The sequence below is a fragment of the Conger conger genome, chromosome 5 (genome assembly GCF_963514075.1).
Source record: "Conger conger chromosome 5, fConCon1.1, whole genome shotgun sequence".
In the NCBI taxonomy this organism is placed as follows: domain Eukaryota; kingdom Metazoa; phylum Chordata; class Actinopteri; order Anguilliformes; family Congridae; genus Conger; species Conger conger.
Window position 1 is genome coordinate 22,676,417 of NC_083764.1, and position 20,015 is coordinate 22,696,431.

General features: G+C 40.3%; 1 protein-coding gene across 1 annotated transcript; it reads right to left on the reverse strand.

Moving 5' to 3' along the window:
• Positions 1-210: 210 nt before the first annotated feature.
• LOC133129257 (adenylosuccinate synthetase isozyme 1 B) lies at positions 211-18,677 on the reverse strand. Its single transcript, XM_061243218.1, has 13 exons — positions 18,392-18,677; positions 10,629-10,731; positions 10,479-10,541; positions 10,279-10,329; positions 9,812-9,878; positions 9,357-9,464; positions 5,647-5,728; positions 4,259-4,385; positions 3,648-3,802; positions 2,929-3,053; positions 2,490-2,587; positions 1,981-2,130; positions 211-1,581 (listed from the first exon to the last, which is right to left on the reverse strand). Exons 1-13 carry the CDS (start codon positions 18,575-18,577, stop codon positions 1,529-1,531), a joined length of 1,368 nt encoding a protein of 455 aa, XP_061099202.1. The 5' UTR covers positions 18,578-18,677; the 3' UTR covers positions 211-1,528.
• Between the last annotated feature and the right edge of the window lie 1,338 nt (positions 18,678-20,015).

A 20,015-nucleotide genomic window follows, 5' to 3' on the forward strand; every position in this document is an offset into this window, starting at 1 on the left:
ACCCATTCACACACCAACACCAACACCATGCAAAGCACAACCAGCTCATCAGGAGCATTTGACAGGGTTAGGGTCACTTCCACACACCCAGGGCAGGATCAAACCGGCAGCCCTCCGACTGCCAGAGGACTGCTCTAACTGCCTGAGCCAATGTCGCCCTGTCAAATTCTAATGCGTTTAATGTGTTGAAAAAAGAAAGAAACACAATAGAACAGTCTACATGACATTTATTTGGCAGCTAGATTTCCTCTTCTTTAATACGGAACTGCAGTTGGGTTTCAACAGAATCACCAGCAGAATTATTCGGCTTTGTTTGACTGATTTTGTAAGGATGTGAGCCTTGGGTTGGGTGTGGGTTAACAGCCACTGAAAGGAAATACATATCAAAGTCCAGTGTCTTTAAGAGAACGTTATTGTGCGCTGCGGCAGTGTCATGCTTTGATTACAATACAATAATAGTAGTTTCTCCACACAGTTTTGGACAACATGATACTGCATATACATACATCACAGTTAACATGGACAAGTGTGACAATACAAGCAGGGATAAGCCTTTAGCATTGGGTACTGGCCAAGGCATATTCAAGTAAAGTCAATGCAATCTACTCAGGATGACCCTTGCTAGGCGATGGCAGAAAGAATCCAAAAAACTTTATTGATAACTATCCATGTGAACACAAAAGTAGATACTGGCATGAGCAGCATCCAATCAACCGACAGCATCTGAATGATTCTAATGCAAGTCAAATCAGTGAAAAAGGAGTGCTCAGGGAAAATAACATTAAGGGAGAGTACATAAACCCTCAACTTGACGATCTTGTCGGCTGAATGTTGCTGCTAAAAAACAAATAACAAAAAAGATGCTTCTTTTTATTACTCTTTTGACTGCCGTTAAACTTGTATGGCTGACTTAAAAACTGCAAAGTAATCACAAGACACATGCAACGGAAATTGAGCAATTAAAAGGTCATACATTTAAATAAGTTTTGCCAACTTTTCAGGATTTAAGATGGTGGCTTAATGTTACAAGTGCCTCTGACTACTGCTCAATTACAAATTGAATAAAAGATCTCGAATACAACATGCTGCAACATACTAATCCCTTTCTTGGGACCAAGATGCTTCATGTTCAACATAAAGCTTTGTTTGAACCTTAATATCTGAAGTTTGTACTTTGGTCAACTTCTCTTCTGTAGTACATACACAATGAAGCCTTCCACATAAGAAATGAAAATCAAGAAGGATCCATCTTGCTCAGTGTTGAAAACATTTTCCTGGCAAAAACAAAATAAGCCAATTCGACTCATCTCAAGGAATTCATAGACAGAAAATGCACTGAACAATCAGCCACCGAAATGATAGTGTAGCGGGGACCGCATTGCACGGTGTGTGTTTGTGCATTCCTTCTGGTATAGTAAAAGAGTCCAGGTCTGCGGCACCAGTTTAAAGAGGGGAAATCCGTGAAGAGTAAAAATATATCCTGGATATTTCAGTCAAGGCTGCCAAGAATGGGTGGGGGTCTCCGTGCCTAGAACATCTGGATCATGGATTCCCTAGACTTCCCGACTCCGACCCATTTGACTGCAAAGAGAAAACATCAGGAAAAGAGGGAATGAGGGAACATTTCAAAGCTCAGAACTGACTATTGGATTTTTGACAACACACAGTCACAGGCTTTGAGTCTCAAGCCCCCTAATAAAAAAGCCAATTAGTATGGTTTAAATAATTCATTGCACTATGCCAATTTGCAATGCCCATTATATTAGCATGTGTACATAAGTTTTAGTTTATCTGAAAGTGTAAAATATGTAATTTATTAAATATGTTTTTTGGTTTTTTTTGCAGATGTTGACCCCTTGGGATTCCACACAGACAACATTTTGGGAAGCCCTCTGGTTCACAGTGACACTAAAGTCAAGCTGATGACTTTAGTGTCCATGCAACATGATTGGCCAACTGTCATTCCCTTGCTAGACTCACTGGGGACACCGATGTGGTTCTCCACAAAGCGGATGTAGTTCTGGGCTTTAGGTGGGAGGTCGTCCCACTTCCTGGCAGCTGTGGTATCGCTCTTCCAGCCCGGAAGTTTCTCATACTCCACTTCAACTTTGTGCAGGATATCCATGTTAGCTAGATGGTCGAGGCACGTGTAACAAACAAACAAACAAACAAACAAACAAGCAAATAAAAAAGTCACTCACACTCAGAGGAGAGGAGGTCAGAGGAGGACAGCTAGTTTTGATCAAGCTGACAGGATGGTGACAGTATCTCAAAGAACCACACATTCCAACAGTGGTATGCAGAAGAGTATCTCTGAACACAGTGTCTGAACAAAATGTGTTGAACCTTGAAGTGGATGGGCTACGGCAGCAGAAACCAATATGTCCCAAAAAATGTGTAATAAATACATAGGTAAAGTGGTCACTGAGTATACTGTATGTATCTCACACACAACGCAATTAACTTTGTATTATGTTGAAAGATCACACCTGGGAAGTAAGGAATTCTTTTGCCATTAAGTTTATAGGCCACTCCCACTTTTATTTCATCCAGCACATCAAGGATATCCAATTTTGTTAAGGCAAACCTGCAACAGGAAAAAAATCAAACAAGTTTGAGTTCTACACTGCAAAAAACGACACATTCCCATGCAGAATATGAGACAATTTGTTTGTGTCCAGTAGATGGCGATATAACAAAGACAATCAAACACTACAGCTGCAGGTAATATTGAACAGAGGTGAGAAATTACACAGCCAATGGGAGCTGTGGGTGCTCCTTGATCCTGAGCTAGGATTGGTTTAGTCAGTCTCTATCCTTATGGCGACCAATGTCCGTGAAAGGAGATCCAGATTCAGTGCTTGTGGCAGGGCTGGAGGAGACAGTAATGGAAAACGGGGTGTGAGGCGGTTGGCGGACGTCACTCACGCAGTGAAACCGTTGATCATGTGAGCATAGCGCAGGATGACCAGGTCCAGCCAACCACAGCGTCTCTTCCTGCCTGTGGTCACGCCCACCTCATGGCCCCTTGTCTGCAGTAGCTCACCGACCTCCTGCGGGGTGAAACCACCTGTGATTACAGTCCTGCTCCATTCCATATTCAGCCAGCATGTGTTGTAGAGTCAGTATAGTGAGTGACACCCAAGCACAACTACAAGTGTAACTCCTGTTTATCACACAATATATTTGTTGTTTTGTTTTTGACATTACATTTGTTTTTCTCAATGTTCTTCTACTATTACGTCTTGCTACATTTGTGTTTTCTGTTTGATAAGTTTTTATTCACCTTTTCTTTCTTCCTTTTTTAAGTGCTGTTTATAAAAGGCATCAATATGTGTCTTGGGTAATTAATGAATTAATGTAGCTAAATAGTTTCTGAAGCCATGGCCATGCAGGGATCTGAGCCTTTAACCTGCAAGTTACAACTCCACGTCTAAAGCCCACACCACACATCCGCTCTCAAGAGGCCATCATCTTGGCCAGGGTCTAATATGTGTGAGAGTTGCATGTTCTGAAGCCAAGCTATGTACAAATGACATATAAAAAATCCCTCATATCTGAGGTAGAATATGCACACATAGTGACAGGCTAGGCTACATAGTTACTAGTATCTCAATGGGTGGTGGTGGTGCTTCAGGCAAACCTACATTAAGCTGTTCTGTTGGGAAGGCCCCAATTCCAACCCTGGTGGTGTAGGCCTTCACCACCCCATAGACATCACCTACGTTCTGGGGGGGCACACCCAAACCGGTGCATACCCCACCCACAGTGCAGTTTGAGGACGTCACAAAGGGGTACGTGCCTGAGGGAGAGAGGACAGATACTCATCTACAAGTTTATGTATTTTACATTTTTCATAATACAAAATACAAAAACATGTTACAGTAAAAAAAATTTCAAATTATCTATTTTATTTCATTTTAATTGAGTGCCCCTTATTAAATAATGTATAGAGCTCAGGGAAGCCAAAATTGAACGTCCTCGCTCCACGATGCATCATATCAGGAGGTTAAAACAAGATTAGCCATGACATTTAAAGTGAAAAACGGGCAAAACATTTTCATATGTGCAGTATAGACTGCTGAAGTAGGCCACTGTGAACCTTCTATTCCACTGCACAGGTTTGTGCCATCTCAATCCCTGCAGTGCATATGAAATTAGCGATGCCATTGTAAACCACTGCTGTTTACGTTTAGAAATATCTCTGAGTTACATCACAGGCTTTTCCTTAATGAGCCCCAGCAGGGTATTCTCTTACCAAAGTCAATGTCAAGCAGGGCAGCATTAGCGCCTTCAACCAGAATCTTCTTCGTGGGCCCATGAAGGGACTCATACATGAAATACACCCCATCTCGAACCATGGGCCGTATCCTTTCAGCATATTCCTATGTGCAAAAAAACACAACAACGTTTTCCATTTGGCTAACTTTCTTCAGTTATTGCATACACAACTGCTACTGATACTGTAGGCTGAATCTAATTTTTTTTAATGTAACTGAACTCAAAAGGCCTTTGAATTGATATTAGGATTTTAAGGTGACCAGTCATTTGAGTCCATTTTGCATCTCATTTCTGCATGGATTTTTCCTGTAGACATTCTGTACTACCAGTGGTTTATACTACTATATACTCCCAAGACAAAGGCACACACAAGCACACATACAGGATTACAGTGTCCCTGGAGAACATGTAGGAACCATTGCCTCAACAAAGCTTGCAGTACTGTACCTACCTGACCCCTCCCACCTAGCACACAGACTGTTTACTCCCCTGTTTTCAGACAGGCGCTACTCACATCTGGATTAGAACCCATCGCTTTAACAACAGTTTCTTCCCACAAGCTGTCCGTTTACTGAGCAGCCTGCAACCTTCATCTGCTGATGTATATATTTATTGATAATTGTGGTACTCATTTTTGCACTTTATTTTATTGTATGGGTTATTATTACTGTTGCTATGTCACTATGTGATAATGAGTGGACTATGAGATATGAGTTGGCCAGTGTGTGTGTTCAGAGGGGGTAACTGCATATACGCGTTTTATTGTTTTTTTAAGACCGTGTGGTCTTGAGACATGACAGATAAACTTAAATACACGCACACAGTTCACATTTTTTAATTGGTCATTTTAATTATTACACTACTTAGATCTTCATCTTCTTAGTTTTCTCAATTCACCACTGGAGACAATATTCAATACTGACATGATTTGTTCATTCATTTTTTTGAGCTTAATACACTCAGTGAACATTTTATTAGGTATTTACTAGACTTATTCTGCTGCTGCAGCCTATCCACTTAGAGGTTTCACTCGTTGTGTGTTCAGAGATGCGCTTCCGCACACCACTGTTGTAATGCGTGGTTATTTTCGTTACTGTCACCTTCCTGTCAGCTTTGACCAGTCTGGCCCTTCTCCCCTGACCTGTCATTAACAATGTGTTTTTGCCTACAGAACTGCTGCTCACAGAATGTTTAGTTTTTTTCTCCATTCTCTGCAAATGCTAGAGACCACGGTCCACGCTCAAAGTCACTAAGATTAGGCATTAGCAAGCTGGTGTAAAGGTCTACCTAATAAATTGCTAATTGAGTGTAGATTATAGATAATAACCTTGCTGAACACATGCAAACACAAACAGTTTTTCAAACCTTTAATTTTCTAAGCTGAGCGTCAACATCAATCTCCAGGGAAGGAAACATAGACTGGTACTGCTGGGCAAGATTCTTAAACCTGAAACCAAATAGTGACCACACATGGACTACTCTCATTACACCAATCACTCAAGTCACTATACACATAATCAGGCCCAGAATTATTGGTACCCATGATAAACTGAAAAACAATACTGTTATTGACATAAACTTTATTTCCCACATGTGTAACATAGTGTGCTTTAGTAATGAGTCAATGGAATCAATCAAAAATATATATTTCCCCAAAAACCTGTATTCACAATTATTGGCGCCCCCGGTTTAATACCTTTTAACAAGGTTCCGCTAAGCAAAATTAAAGGTAGTGCTCTTCTCTTCATGCTCTATGCAGTGTGGGATACTCATGCCAGAGGAGTAACCAGTGTTTATATACTTTGATATTTCATCGAATCTAGTGTGTCATCTGGGTAGCTTTAGCACACTTTTTTATACAGCTATGGTTTCGGATATACAATTGCCATTTTGACATCCTAAATAATAAGATAGTATGCGATTTTGGACGCAGCCCTACAATATATTTTTTCTGTGTAATCAAATAATTAATATGTGGTTAAAGTACCCATTCTCAACTTCTATTTCAGGGTATTTCTATACACATTTCTTAGATAGAAACAACATTTATGAGTGGTCCTGACCTGGCATACAAATCATGTAAACAGTGTGACTTGCAGTGCAGAACCTCAGATCAAACTTTCAAACTTTCATGAAGATTCAGCAAATGCATTGCTTATTTCTGGCCTCAAATGTTTTCAGAAACATATGCAAGTGGAGCAATAAGAGAAGGTTTATCAATGGTCCGACCATGTTATTATGTTTTGCCAAAAACCAATGAACTACAGTCTACCCAATCAAGTACCGACTACATGAGATGTCCCTTGTTCTTGTTAGTCCCATTAGCCATCCAACTATATGACAGAACCCACCTACATTACCGTATCTACATTATCATAGTGGTAATCTTCATTTAGGATAGTTTTCTGAAGTTAGAAGTCTGACATGGCACAATCGTACAAGCTTTTGTATGTAAAGAGTAAGAGAAATGTATTATAAGATTGAAAAAATGTTCTTGCATGAGGCCCTTTGTCTTGCTGCAGGATGAATTCCTTCCACCAGACTTTTTTCCTGAACTCTGCAGGCTCTTTTAGGTACACCTTAGGAAACTGTAACCTTGCCATCCGGTTTCAGTGTCTAAATAATGGTTTGCATCTTGCAGTGTAGCCTGTGTTGTTCTGTTTGTCTTCTGAGGATAGGAGTCACTGACAAATCCATCCTGCCTCCTGAAGAGTGTTTCTGATCTGTCAACAGGTGTTGGGGTTTTTTCTTCATTATATTCTTAGGTAATCAACCGTAGAATGCTCCTTGGCCTACCAGGCCCTTTGCAATTACTGAGCTCATCAGTGCACTCTTTCTTCTTAATGATCCAAGCATGTGATTTTAGTAAGCTTAAAATGTGGCCTTTGTCTCTTTTCTCTGGCCATTTTATCAGGGTATCATTTGTTCAATTTCATCTTCATGCGGTGCCTTCTTGATCTCCTCAGCCATTTGTCTGTGGTAGGGAGGCAAGATACAGTTGTAGATCTGCAGTTGGTGGATCCCCCATTGGAGCCCTAGACAGGGTACCTGCTATGATGCTCTTCCTTGGAACATGGACAATGTCAAACGAGAAGCATGGCCGCCGCAGAAATAAAACTGCAGTAAATTGTCTAAGCCTCTGGTGCCCAGCAGTGGGATCAAAGGCTTATGGTCCATCAATAGTGTGAACTGTAGACCTACAGTAAGAGGTAGGACGTGGGTCTTTTACACGCACATGTGGCTGCTATGACCCTTTTTTTTTTATTTGTGCAGAACAATTCTGTATTTGTTAATCCTCTAGATATGTATGTCACGGGTTGCCCGCTTCTGAGTGAGGACGTCCCCAAAAAGATCTGCTAATGCATCTCTGGGAACCTTTGTTTCTGCTCTGTGATAGTACAGTGCATAGACCTTTGGAAAATGTAGTTCCTCTTTCAGCTCCTGAAAAGCTGTGATTTGGGGATCTGCCCAAATCCATTAATTCCTATCCCTCAACAGTTATTTCAGTTGCAAGGTGACTGGCCAGCTGAGAAATTTAGCAAGGCAGTTAGCCATGCCCAGGATACGTCAAATATCATCCACGCATGTTGGCGCTAGCATCTGCAGTATTCCTTTCACCTTAACAGGATCAGGCTCAATACTTTATGCTGAGACCTTGTGCCACACAAAGATTATGTGTTCCTTTGCCAAATTACATTTCTCATACTGCACTTCAATGAGAGTGAAGCCCTCATTTAGAATTTTCTGATTTCTCTGGTCATGCTCCTGTCTGGCTCTGCTAAATAAGAGAACTCCATCTGCATGACGGAGTACCATATCAAAACCCTCAAGCATCAGGGAGATTGTTCTCTGAAAACTCTTGGGAGCCAATGCAATGCTAAATGGGAGGTTGAACTGGTATCTCCCAAAAGGAGTGATGAATGTTGTGAGGGTTCATGACTCTGATGTGAGCGTAATCTGCCAAATCTTGCATCCAGTTTTATGGTCACTCTTACATTTGTCATCTTTGCAAATGTTTGGTCCACTACTGGTAGGATATAGCACTTTCACCACCGAGCCCAATAATCTGTGGGCTCTGTCACCTTTGAGATCACCCTCATCTTTTCCACTCTAACACTTTGCCACTGAGGGGCAGAGGGACCTGTCAAGATGTTAAGAGGAAAATGGGCTTGGCTTCTGGTTCAAGATCAATGTGATAAGGCTCATTTAGTTTGCCTAGTCGCTGAAAAATAGCTAGATATCCTGCTCTGAAGTCTGTTGGCTTCATCTACTATGTGCACTTGTCTTAAAGCCTCTATAGCTCATCTGCTTAGCAGTGGTTATACCAGACCTGTCAGCAGGTGTATGTGCTGGGAGGCACTGCGTCCCTTTGCTGCCATTTACCCATTCAGTGGATAGTTACCTGACCTCAACAGCTTCTTTTGTCTTTTCTTCAGCATGCCATCTTGTTCTGGTTAGTATAACCACTCAGGTATGGACTGAACAGCTGCCACCTGTTGATATAGGGCGGCCTGTAGTGTAGTGGTTAAGGTACATGACTGGGACACGCAAGGTCGGTGGTTCGATCCCTGGTGTAGCCACATTAAGATCCGCACAGCCGATGGGCCCTTGAGCAAGGCCCTTAACCCTGCATTGCTCCAGGATAGGATTGCCTCCTGCTTAGTATAATCAACTGTGCATCACTCTGGATTAATGTAATGAGTATAAAGCTGACCTTGTCTCCATTTAGGTGGAATTCCTCCATTCATGGCTTTGACATCTCTGACTTGATTGTTCCTAGAAAAACCTGTGTGTCTAGATCCTGCTGGGTTTCTGTGACTGTATGTGCAAATACTCTTTAAAAGAAGCTTAAAATAAGCACTTTAACCACATTTTGCATTATAAACCTAAAATTGTGGAGTACAGAGGCAAATAAAGAACAAATATGTCTTTGTCCCAACACTTATGGAGCTCACTGTATATTACATTGCTTTATATTGTACGCATTCAATATATGGAAAAAAAAAACGTATTAAAAAAGCCACTTTGTGAATGTTTATCCAACATGATATCCGTTGGATTTCACCTGGCCATACCTGGCAGAAAAATCTTTGAAGTCAGCCAGCAGGTCACAGATTCGCAGTCCAGTACGAGAAGCTTTGCTGGAGTAGGTGGGGCCAATGCCTTTCTTGGTAGTTCCAATGCTGTTGGGGAGGTAAGAATAGATTTATAATGGCCCCAGAACTGTTTTATTAGACATTTGATTGTGGGGAAAAAACTCTGCATCGCACACAGGATCTCCTGTCAATCAAATACTTTTTTTAACAGACAGGGCTATCCAGCTGAAAAAAACAGCTCAAGCTAGGTTTTGAAACAGCTAGAAGCTGATTGACCAGTTTAGACCAGCTCTGTAGTCAACATGGTTTTACCAGCTCAAGCTATGTTTTGAAACAGCTGGTAGCTGGGAATTTCAAGCTGGTCATAGCTGGATTTTAAAACAGGGTGTATGTTTGAGTGCGTATGTTCTGTTGTTTCACTGTGATTAGCTCACTTTTTCCCATCTTGTGCTTGTCTCTGGACCTCCTGCAATCCATCCACAGCTTGGTGAAAATCAAACACTGTAGATCACAGAGAATGATCACTGTTACACACACAGAAGCTCTGATGTATAGATGAACAGGCATGCGTGCACACACATAGATGAGTGCAAACATGCATATGTCTATATATGTAAGAACACACAAACATACATATAGAAGGACACGCACATACACCACACACACATACTAACACACACACAGTATACTGTATCTGTGCATAAGAATATGCACACATGCACACACACACACAAACACACAGACACACACACACACACACACAGCTTCCTGAATTCGACTCTGCCTTTCCCTTGATGAGCATGGTAGCCAGAACACTTATCCTCACAATGTACCCTCACACTGGATCCTCCCAGTGTACTGAACTACTGTGGTCTTTAAATAACCTGTGTTTCAGACGTACCAATATGAGCCCGGTCAGAGATGACCAGTCGTTTCTCCCAATCTTTCAAGCCTGCAAGTAACAAAACAATTTTTTTGAGTTAAGCACTGTGGAAATGGCATCACAGTCTGAAAGTCTGTTACATCTCCACCGTGTTCGAAACAGCAACACTGAGCGAGAATGCAAGGAAATAAAACTGAAAGCAAAAACATTCACCATACCTTTCTTCTCATTTTTATCCCCCTCTTCAAACAAGCCTGGCAAATGTATGACAACCCCATTGCCTGCAAAGAGCAAGGGATTCTGGGTCAAAAGGAACAGGGAGAGCAACAGAGTTCTCACTGGCTAATTTTGGCAAGAGCAATACTCACCAATGAAGGAGATGGCTTTGGAGTTGATAATTCCACTTGGGAGCAGGTGGAAGTCATATTCCTTCCCATCCACCACTACTGTGTGTCCTGCATTGTTACCGCCCTGCATTAAGCAAAACAGATGTATAAGGAGCCTGAGCCTGTCAAGCTTGTAAAGCTTGAGCCTGTCAAGGTCAAATGGACTCTTCAGAACAGCATTGTTTCCCAGCATTCAGCTGGTGTTTGTTCCATTCGAGCACACAGTGTAACTGGCTGAAATTAGCAAGTCACTGATAACCCTGCGAAGTCAATGAGGTCTGTCTTTGCTACGCTAATTTTATTTTCCACTAGCATGCAACTTGGCTCTTGTACAGATAGCACATAGTGATCAAGGTACAGAGAAAAACTCCTGATTATGTTTGTAGTCTGTGACCTTGGCTTGACCTCAGACTGGACTGAGAATTTTCACGTCACTGTGTAATTAACTTTCTCTTCAAAGTTTATACTGTCTATTCCACTTACTGCCATATTCAGTATATTTGAATATGTGTTAAATTGTATGTTCTTGGTTCATGCTCATAATGTGTGTGACAGTGTAGTGTAGTGATTGAAAAGCCAGCTTAACCAGAAGTACCTAACCAGAACGTCTTCAGGGTCCTCAAATGTTTTTCAGATAAGTATAGTTTATATAAGGCATGCCGCTGGCATTTATGGCCTCTCAAGGACGGCTGATGAGTGTTTCTTGTGTTTAAATGGAAAGTACACATATGTTAGAGACAGGATACAAATAGAACATTGTGGTGGTAAACTCACCCCCCCCCCCCCCCCCCCCTTTTTGGCTGATGAAGGTCTTGAGGAAGAATACAAGCTTCAGGCAAGGCTTGGGCGGACACTTGATACTACCCTCTGGGGTCTGCCCTCGAACCATCTCCGAAAACAGATTTATCATTTTGTTTTCTTCACCAGACAAACCATGCAGGTTCCTTGCACCACCCCAAGGGGAGAGTGAGAGGCAGGTGCTACACCCCCTCCCCACCAAGACGGATCTATTTTAGTGCTCTTGGCTAGGGTGGCTGTGTTTTTTTTTCCTGTGCCAGAGAGGGTAGGCGGAGAGTCCTGCTCTGTCTGCCCTTCTCATATGTCATGAATGTGACCTCGATCCATGCCGGGTGGGTGGGCAGGCAGCACTGGCAGGAGAATGTTGCCGCCCACTGGTACTTCCTTAACCAATGCTTCCATATTATCTTTTTTTTCTTCTTCTTGGTTTAAAGGCTTATAAGGTCTGTTTGGACTCAAGGAAATTGGCAGGAATGTTAAGGCTGATGGCCCTATTTTCAAATGGCACATATCGGCCAGTTGGTGGCGCTATAGCGATCAATCAAATATTCAGTATTGAAACAATTTTGCATTTTGAATTCCACGGCACATACTTAAACAACATGTCCTCCTAGAATGATGAACCAATTTGCATCAAGTTTGCACTAATATGGTAAGTGGGCACTTCTCCTTAAAAGTTATATAAACCTTTTGCATGTGAAAAAATATGTCTGCAGTGCTAAATTAAATGTTTATTTTTATGCACAAATTATGCAAATTTCATTAGTTTATTCTAGCCTGGAGTTTGGGCACCCCTGGTCTGTTACAATGAATCTGTCTGTGATCGAAAGCAAACCTGAACTCTAAATGGTACAGAGTTAAACATGACACCTTTTATGTTTTACTGTTTTACAGTTTTTTACTGTTTTACTGTTCCCTTTTAAGGAAAAGGGCCCTGTGAAAAGTTTGGGAACCCTTATGGATTATTCTTTGTTACTTTTCAAAAAGATGATTTCTAAGGCCCAGACCCAGGTGATTTACTCGTTAGGGCTTCAATGAGTCCAATGTATCCAAGTGCAGTGTCTGGTGTTAACAACCATGGGTTCCTCAAAACAGTTGCAAGGAGTGAGGATTTTCCACTCAGAAGGAGGCTACAAAAGGCTACAAAAACTCTATCAATGTACCTATCTATACCTATTTCCACTGTCAGAAAAATGATTAGAAAATGGAGGATAAATGGAATGGAATGGAATAAATGGAATGGAAGATAAATGGAAGATAAATGGAAGTCAAGACAATGTCTGGAAGACTACAAAAATATTGCGATAGAATGGCCTGAGACCTGGTGAGGAATGCTATCTCTGTGCTGCAGTGACAGAAAACTGCATTTCATTTTTTTAGTTGCAAAAATAATTATTTACAATTAAATATTAAAATAATAATAATAATAATAATAATAATAATAATAATAATAATAATTTCTACCATAATACATTCAAGGTGTGAGTCTGTTGTTATTCTCTTTCAGTTGACAAGTATTTTTAAAACAACTCAATTTGTGAAACAGAATAATGCTGAAGTTAAGAACAGGAATCTATAGTATCCTATATCCAACCTGTGGGTCAAAACACATAGTTGGGTCAAGTCAAGACTAAGTTGGGTCAAGGCAAAACGTGGGGTCGTGAATTTTTATTTTAAATTGTATTTAATAACATTTTGTGAGATACATAAAATGTATATATAAATTGTAATTTTTTAAATCTGCTTGAAAACATCTTTTAGTTCTAATAAGTGTGACATAGTACAATATGTAGTACTAAGCTTATATTAGCACAGAACATTTTTTAAATCGATTTTTTTCTTATTATTAGCCATATCGTCCTATGAAAAAGCATAATTTGACAAACGAGCAAAATCAGGCATTGTGTTAGATAAATGCAGATGCACAATGCGTAAGTTGTTACATGGAGCTATTTTTTGCCTGGTGTTGCACATCATGCATTCATGAAAAAAATGTCTCAGTTATTGCCAACATTGGGTAATAGAAATTCTCTGGCACAGGAAATTGGTCAAGGAAAGCCCAAATACACAGCAGCTACATCTCTTGTTTTTCCTTCAAATGGGACATGTGTGGAGTCTCCATCTAAAGCACTGTTCCTTTGAACAGTGATGCACTTTACCATCGAAAGCAAGTATTGACCATGCCAGTGCTGTCTGTAGCAGGTTCGAGGGAGGTGGGGAAAGGCTTTCAGTACGAAGGGCATGCCCCATTTCATAATCTAACGCCAACTCTTTGAAGAGACAATGAATATCCACCTGCCCCAGCTACTATACTACATTGAGTACAGTACTTCAATGCAAACATTGTCACTAATCTGTACTCTCTTGAATTTGCAAAGGTGGGCAAATCAAGACTACTGGACTACTGTTTCTCTATCTAGGACTACCAGTCAGTGGCACGTCAGAACCTCATGGGAAATCAAGTAAATTACCTTGGCCCTGGTTGACAACAGTTGATGAACAAATTAAATAAATCTGACAAGTCATTCTTGTTGGGTGACCTCCTGATTAGAAAAGCAGGAGTTCCCATTGCGCAAGGCAATGATTACTTTGGGGAATTCTAGGGAATTTTCATAGGAGAGTGGATCTATAATTTCTTGTTAGCTCATGCAGTATACCAGCAGGTGCCCTTGCAGAACAACTGTCTCTCTGACCGTAGCCTACAAAATTATTCCTGTTAGCATTAGCAAGAGAAATGATATTAAAGAAACTCCTCACCACATAAATATTGTTTTATGTGCCACTTCTCAGGCTTACACTATCTTCCCAGCCTAGCCACGTCTCAATTTAAGTTGATGAAAAATTTGAGAGATACCCCAGTCCTTCTTTGAGAATTGTGAGTGGCTGGAGCAATGATAAATGTAAGTTCGTTAAGACACATTTTTGTTTTGGAGTGTTCAGAAAAGAAAGAGGATGCTATGTTTGTGAAGCAGAAGACCAGACCTGTTTGTAATAACCTCTCCTTGACCAAATTAATCGCTATCAAATGTATTTAAAGTCATCAGATTATAATCTTGTTATTATAACAAGATTGGTTGTTATTACAAACTGTGGTTGAATATTTTTATGATGATCAGCAAATAAAAGATCCAATATACACTCACTCAGCACTTTAATGAGAACACCATTACACCTACTTATTCATGCAATTATCTATTCAGGCAATTGTGTGGCATCAGCGTAATACATAAAATCATGCGGATATGAGTTAGGAATGTTCACATCAACCATCAGAATGGGGAGAAATGTGATCTCAGTGATTTTGACGGTGGCATGATTGTTGGTGCCAGACTGGGCTGGTCTGTAACTGCTGATCTCCTGGGATTTTCACGCAAAACAGTGTGAATGGTGCGAAAAACAAAAACTATCCAGTGAGCAGAAGTTAATGAGAGAGGTCACAATCACTGTGATTAGCCATAGACCGTAATGGCACTTATGTATAGATATCGTTACTTGTATAGGTATTGTTGTTTTTATTGGCTGTTGTATTGTTGTATTCTAGCTGCCTACTGTGGTATGCTAGTCTGAAGTTGAAGTTGATTGTACTCTTCAAGGGTTCTGAATTTCCGTATGTTTACACTAGAACTCGGAACTGTACTGTCCTCTCAGGTCTACTTTTGCACTTGTTCTTGTGTTTGATTTGCACTTTGTTGTACGTCGCTCTGGATAAGAGCGTCTGCTAAATGCCACGTAATGTAATGTAAAAGGTCAAAGGAAAATGGCCAGACTAGTCAAAGCTGACAGGAAGGTGACAGTAACGCAAAAAACCAACAACAGCAGAAGAGCATCTCTGAATACACAACTTAATAAGTCTAAAAAATAAGTTTAATAAAGACCAAATAAACAGCTCACTGAGTATATGTGTAACATCCTTTGCTGTAAAAATGGGACACATATAGACATACCTTTACCGATATACCAGTATCTGGAATACAAAGAATTAACCTGGGTTTGGGCTGCTTGGCAGTCCAAAGAACAACCTTATCCAACCTTGAATATGATTAAGAATTCCACAGTGGCAGGAAAAATGAAGAAATATGAGATAAAAATAAAAATAATAAAAGATTTATCACAACCGCAACCAAAAATATATTAATCAACAATGCTTTTAGCCATATTTAGGATCAGTGTGGGCAAATAATATCTTAAAACAGACAATACATATCAGAATTAGCCAATATGGTAAGAACATGGCCAATAAGATTGATCCACCAGAGAAATATTGCATTTAATCCACCATCGATGCTGTAAATTAAGTTTGCAAATAAGCTTACAAACGTGTTTGCAGTTTACATTAGGCACTGAAACTGGTATTGGTACAGGCAATATAACAAATTGGTATCAGTTATAGATCTCAGTGCTATAATTTCCACATATCAAATCCCTAATATTCAAGTTTTTCTCTCCATCCATCTGCCCCAAGTCCACATTTGGATGCCTGATCTCATCACATGGTGCAGTGTTGCTCTGGGATCAAGGAAAAAATAGAGTTTGTGAACCACCAGGAACATGATGTCCAGGGTTTGAATGACTAACACATCCTCTAATCCTTATTGATTGCTAGATTGGCTGACTGACTGACTGATTGACTGAATGACACCATCCACCATTTTAATGTATAATGGTGTATAATGGGAAGTAACATTTCCTGAAACTAAGTCTTGGTGATAGATTACAAATGTGAGACTGGTTATACTCTTCAAAGCACAGTAAAGGGGAAATAATAAGATAAATAGTTTAACATTTTGTTTCTACTAACCTACAAGGCCACAAAAGTTATCCTAGAATTGTGTTATCGGAGTTGGGAAGTAAAGCGGTACCATGTGACCTCCATACTTCTTACTGAAGCCATTGTTTTTCTTCTTGTAATTTACTGCTACTGTAGCCTATCCACTTAGAGGTTTGATGCGTTGTGTGTTCAGAGATGCTCTTCTGCATATCACTGTTGTAATGTGTGGTAATTTGCATTACTGTCACCTTCCTGTCTGCTTTGACCAGTCTGTCCCCGACCTCTCATTAACAATGCATTTCTGCCTGTTAGAACTGCTGCTCACTGGATGTTTTTCACACCATTCTCTGTAAACTCTAGAGTCTGTTGTGCATGAACATCCCAGGAGATCAGCAGTTACAGAAATACTCAAACCAGCCCGTCTGGTACCTGACCTGCATCTGCATGATTTTATGCATTGCACTTCTGCCACATGATTGGCTGGCTATTAATCGCATTAATAATAGGTGTACAGGTACATGTAGATGTACATCATGTACATCTGCTCTAATAAAGTTCATAATAAAGTCCTAAGTGTATATTGTCATTTTGCAAAAAAGTGAAGCGTGAACACAATTCAAATGTTTATCTAATGAAGCACATCTATGCTCTGGTTATGGAGGAGAACTACAATGCATAGTAGCTAATGTTCTCTCTCAAACAGTATCTTATACTGTCTGTTTCACCTACTTGATATATTGATAGATAGTCTACATTCTTGTAAGGTAGCTGTGTAACTTATGTAGCCCTACTGCAAAAGCCAAATAAATGATGGTATGGCAACAGAAAGGGCCTAAACAACATGTTTGCTTCTATTGTTTGCACTAGCTCAGGCCTTATTGTATGGCGCTACTGATTGGATGGGAACTCAAATTACTCAAAATGTTACAAGGGCCTCCAGAACCAGGAGTGGAAACACTTGGACTCTGGGACTAATTTTACAAGTTACCTTTAATTTGCCATCTGAGAAACCTGGAATACCAGACAAGCAACAAACTACAACAACATTGAAAGTCAGAGACATAGCCATAGCCATAGCAGATACCAGTATTGTCATGTTTGCATTTTAACCTAGCGGGATCAAAGAACCAGCTGACGTTTTGTTTCTTCCAATAATTATTCCGTGGCAAACGCACGCACGCACACACAGGGGCAAATGTGGCAATCTACTAAACTCACTTTCGTGAGTAATATCACGCATTCTTGCACTCAACAAATATGACTTACATTCGATAAAAAAGGTTTAAAATAAATGCTAAATACTAACGTTTAGGAACTATTTATTCACATGTTGGAGAATTAGAATCGCTACATTTAACCATAGAAAATGGCTACTATATAGGTTTATCAACTGTACAATAAACTATTTTGATTGATTTTAAGAGCACTCGCTACGCGGCGCTTCCGATCATTCAACTTCAAGCTCCTGTCAGTAAGCGCTGACATTTAACAGGGATTGGAATGCGTCGTTATTAGGAGACCTTTAACACCCACGCAGAGACAAAGTTCAGCACACGAGAGCAGTCGGTAACCGACCCCTCGCAGATTCCGTTACACCCACCATTAGAGCTCACAGGCCTTTCTTGTCACGGCGTCACGGCGCTCTGGTTACATTGCACGATCATTTGCCTGTATTTATAGTGTGCAGGGTGCTTTTGATGTAGCATTCAACTACGCCCAAAAGCATACTGTTCCTCTTACGTACTTACTTTCGTCCTTCGCGTACTGGAAAATGCAGCTAAGTAAAACTCTAGAAAGTCCCGGTGGACAAAGCTTCTATTGCAATATTTCACACGGACATTCCCACAATTCTAATAACGGGTTGCTGCGAAATACGTTCTCTATTGCTCCGCAATATCCATAAAATATTTCAATATAATACAATGTACGGTAATTGCAGACACTCACGAGACAACTCGTGCAACAAAGTTCATTGCATCTGACCGACTCCAAATCTTTGTATTACAATATATGTCAACATCAAGTACACTTGTCTTGTCTTCATCGTGGACGGATTTCAAAGCAGGAGTATTCTATGATTCACTGCTCAAGAAGAAACGGCGATGTAGCCTACAAAGATTTTAACTTTATTGCGAGTTGTCTCGTGAGTTATTTATACACATTCTACTTATTATTTTACCTGGCATCTGCAAATGATGTCGGAATCTGTTGCCAATAAATCGACCACTTTTCCCTTGCCTTCATCGCCCCATTGCGCTCCGAGAACAACCGTTACTCTGTTCCCTACGTCGTTACGAGGTCGCTTCACCCCAGCACTGGGGTTCGTGTAATTCTTATGATCCTTTACCGTCCAGCCACCCGACATATTTACCCCAGCGCAGTTGCAACTGCAGTCCGTCCAAATGAAAGAGGGAAACCAGTCCTGTCGGTATCTGTACTAGATACCCAAATACGGACGACCGTGATGTCAGAATACACAGGCGCACAGCAATCTACATGTGATCAACGAAATTACGCCGAAGGACCACAACAGATGGTCATGAGCACCGTGTCCTTACTGTCCAATCAGGAGGTCATAGACCTGCCCACTGCAGACTCAACCCTAGTGGCGCTGCCCTGTAACTTTATTGCTCAACATTTTTATGTGCACGTTAGAATTAAGGAAACCCAATTTCTCTATTGGTTTATGAGAACGGTTGTTAAATGTGGAAGAAAAACATTTACTTGCTATTAGTTTCAATTCTGCGTAGCATTTCACGAAAACACAAATACGCCATTGAATAAATTAAAGATACAGAAGTACCTTGATTTTGGTTTAATTATTTGTAATATATTTAAAGAAATTAATGTACAATTTAGCTTGGTTATATTGAAACAGTAGAGTATTTTTCACGTTTGCATTTTGAGTATAAAAAAACAATATACAGTGGCTTCAGAAAGTATTCAGACTCCTTCACTTTTTGCACACTTCGTTGTGTTGTAGAATTAATTTAAAATGAATAAAATTGTCATTTTTGACCATCAAACTACCACTCAATAACCCATAAAAACTGACAGTCAAATGTAAGTGTCAAGTTCAGTCCCAAGTCACCGAGCTCAGGTCAAGTCAAGTTACCTAAATCCCTAACTTCAGATGGCAAGTCCTCAAGTCTGAAACATTGGGTGTTTTATGTCAATTTACCTTTTTTTTTTTTTTTAATTCAGTTCATTATAATAGTACATAAATAAACTACAATAATTGTTCTTTTATTGTTTTCCAATTTGGACAACAGTTGCATATTTTTAGTTTAAAAAATAATAAAAAGGCAGGGTAATTGAGCGTCTATTTGTACCGGTGTAAATGGCTGGACTGCCTGGCAGAGGCTACTCGCACCAGCTCCACCCATGGACTGAAGCGGGGTTTACTCTGCACAGAAGTGAGGCTTACTCAGTTAGCCAGCTTTGTGAAATACCCTTGCTGTGTTTAATAGTAAATGTATTCATAAATGTATAGCAGCGGGGTCGGAGGACCAAACGTGACCAAGTTGGGTTCTAAAAGTTAACCGCAAGACATGAGATAATCACTAATATTTTCTGGGGGCAAGGAGCTACTGAGAGAGACAAGGGATACACCCCAGAGGAGGAAGGGGTGAACAAGAAAGGGATTAAATAACTCCAAGGCAATTAGCCAACTAATAAAACGACCTATCAAAAAGGTCAAAAGTTTAATCTGAATCGAGCAAGGAAATAACTAACGGCAGAGAAACTGAACCTCACATCCTACTGATTATGGTGGTCATAAGACGAGTAGGAAATAGGTACGC

Coding starts and splice junctions, on each gene's coding strand:
- LOC133129257 (XM_061243218.1), bottom strand. CDS start 18,577: ATGTCGGGTGGCTGGACGGTAAAGGATCATAAGAATTACACGAACCCC. Junction 9,465..9,811: donor CAAGCACAAGATGGGAAAAA/GTGAGCTAATCA, acceptor CCTCCCCAACAG/CATTGGAACTACCAAGAAAG. Junction 2,131..2,489: donor AAGAATTCCTTACTTCCCAG/GTGTGATCTTTC, acceptor TCGACCATCTAG/CTAACATGGATATCCTGCAC.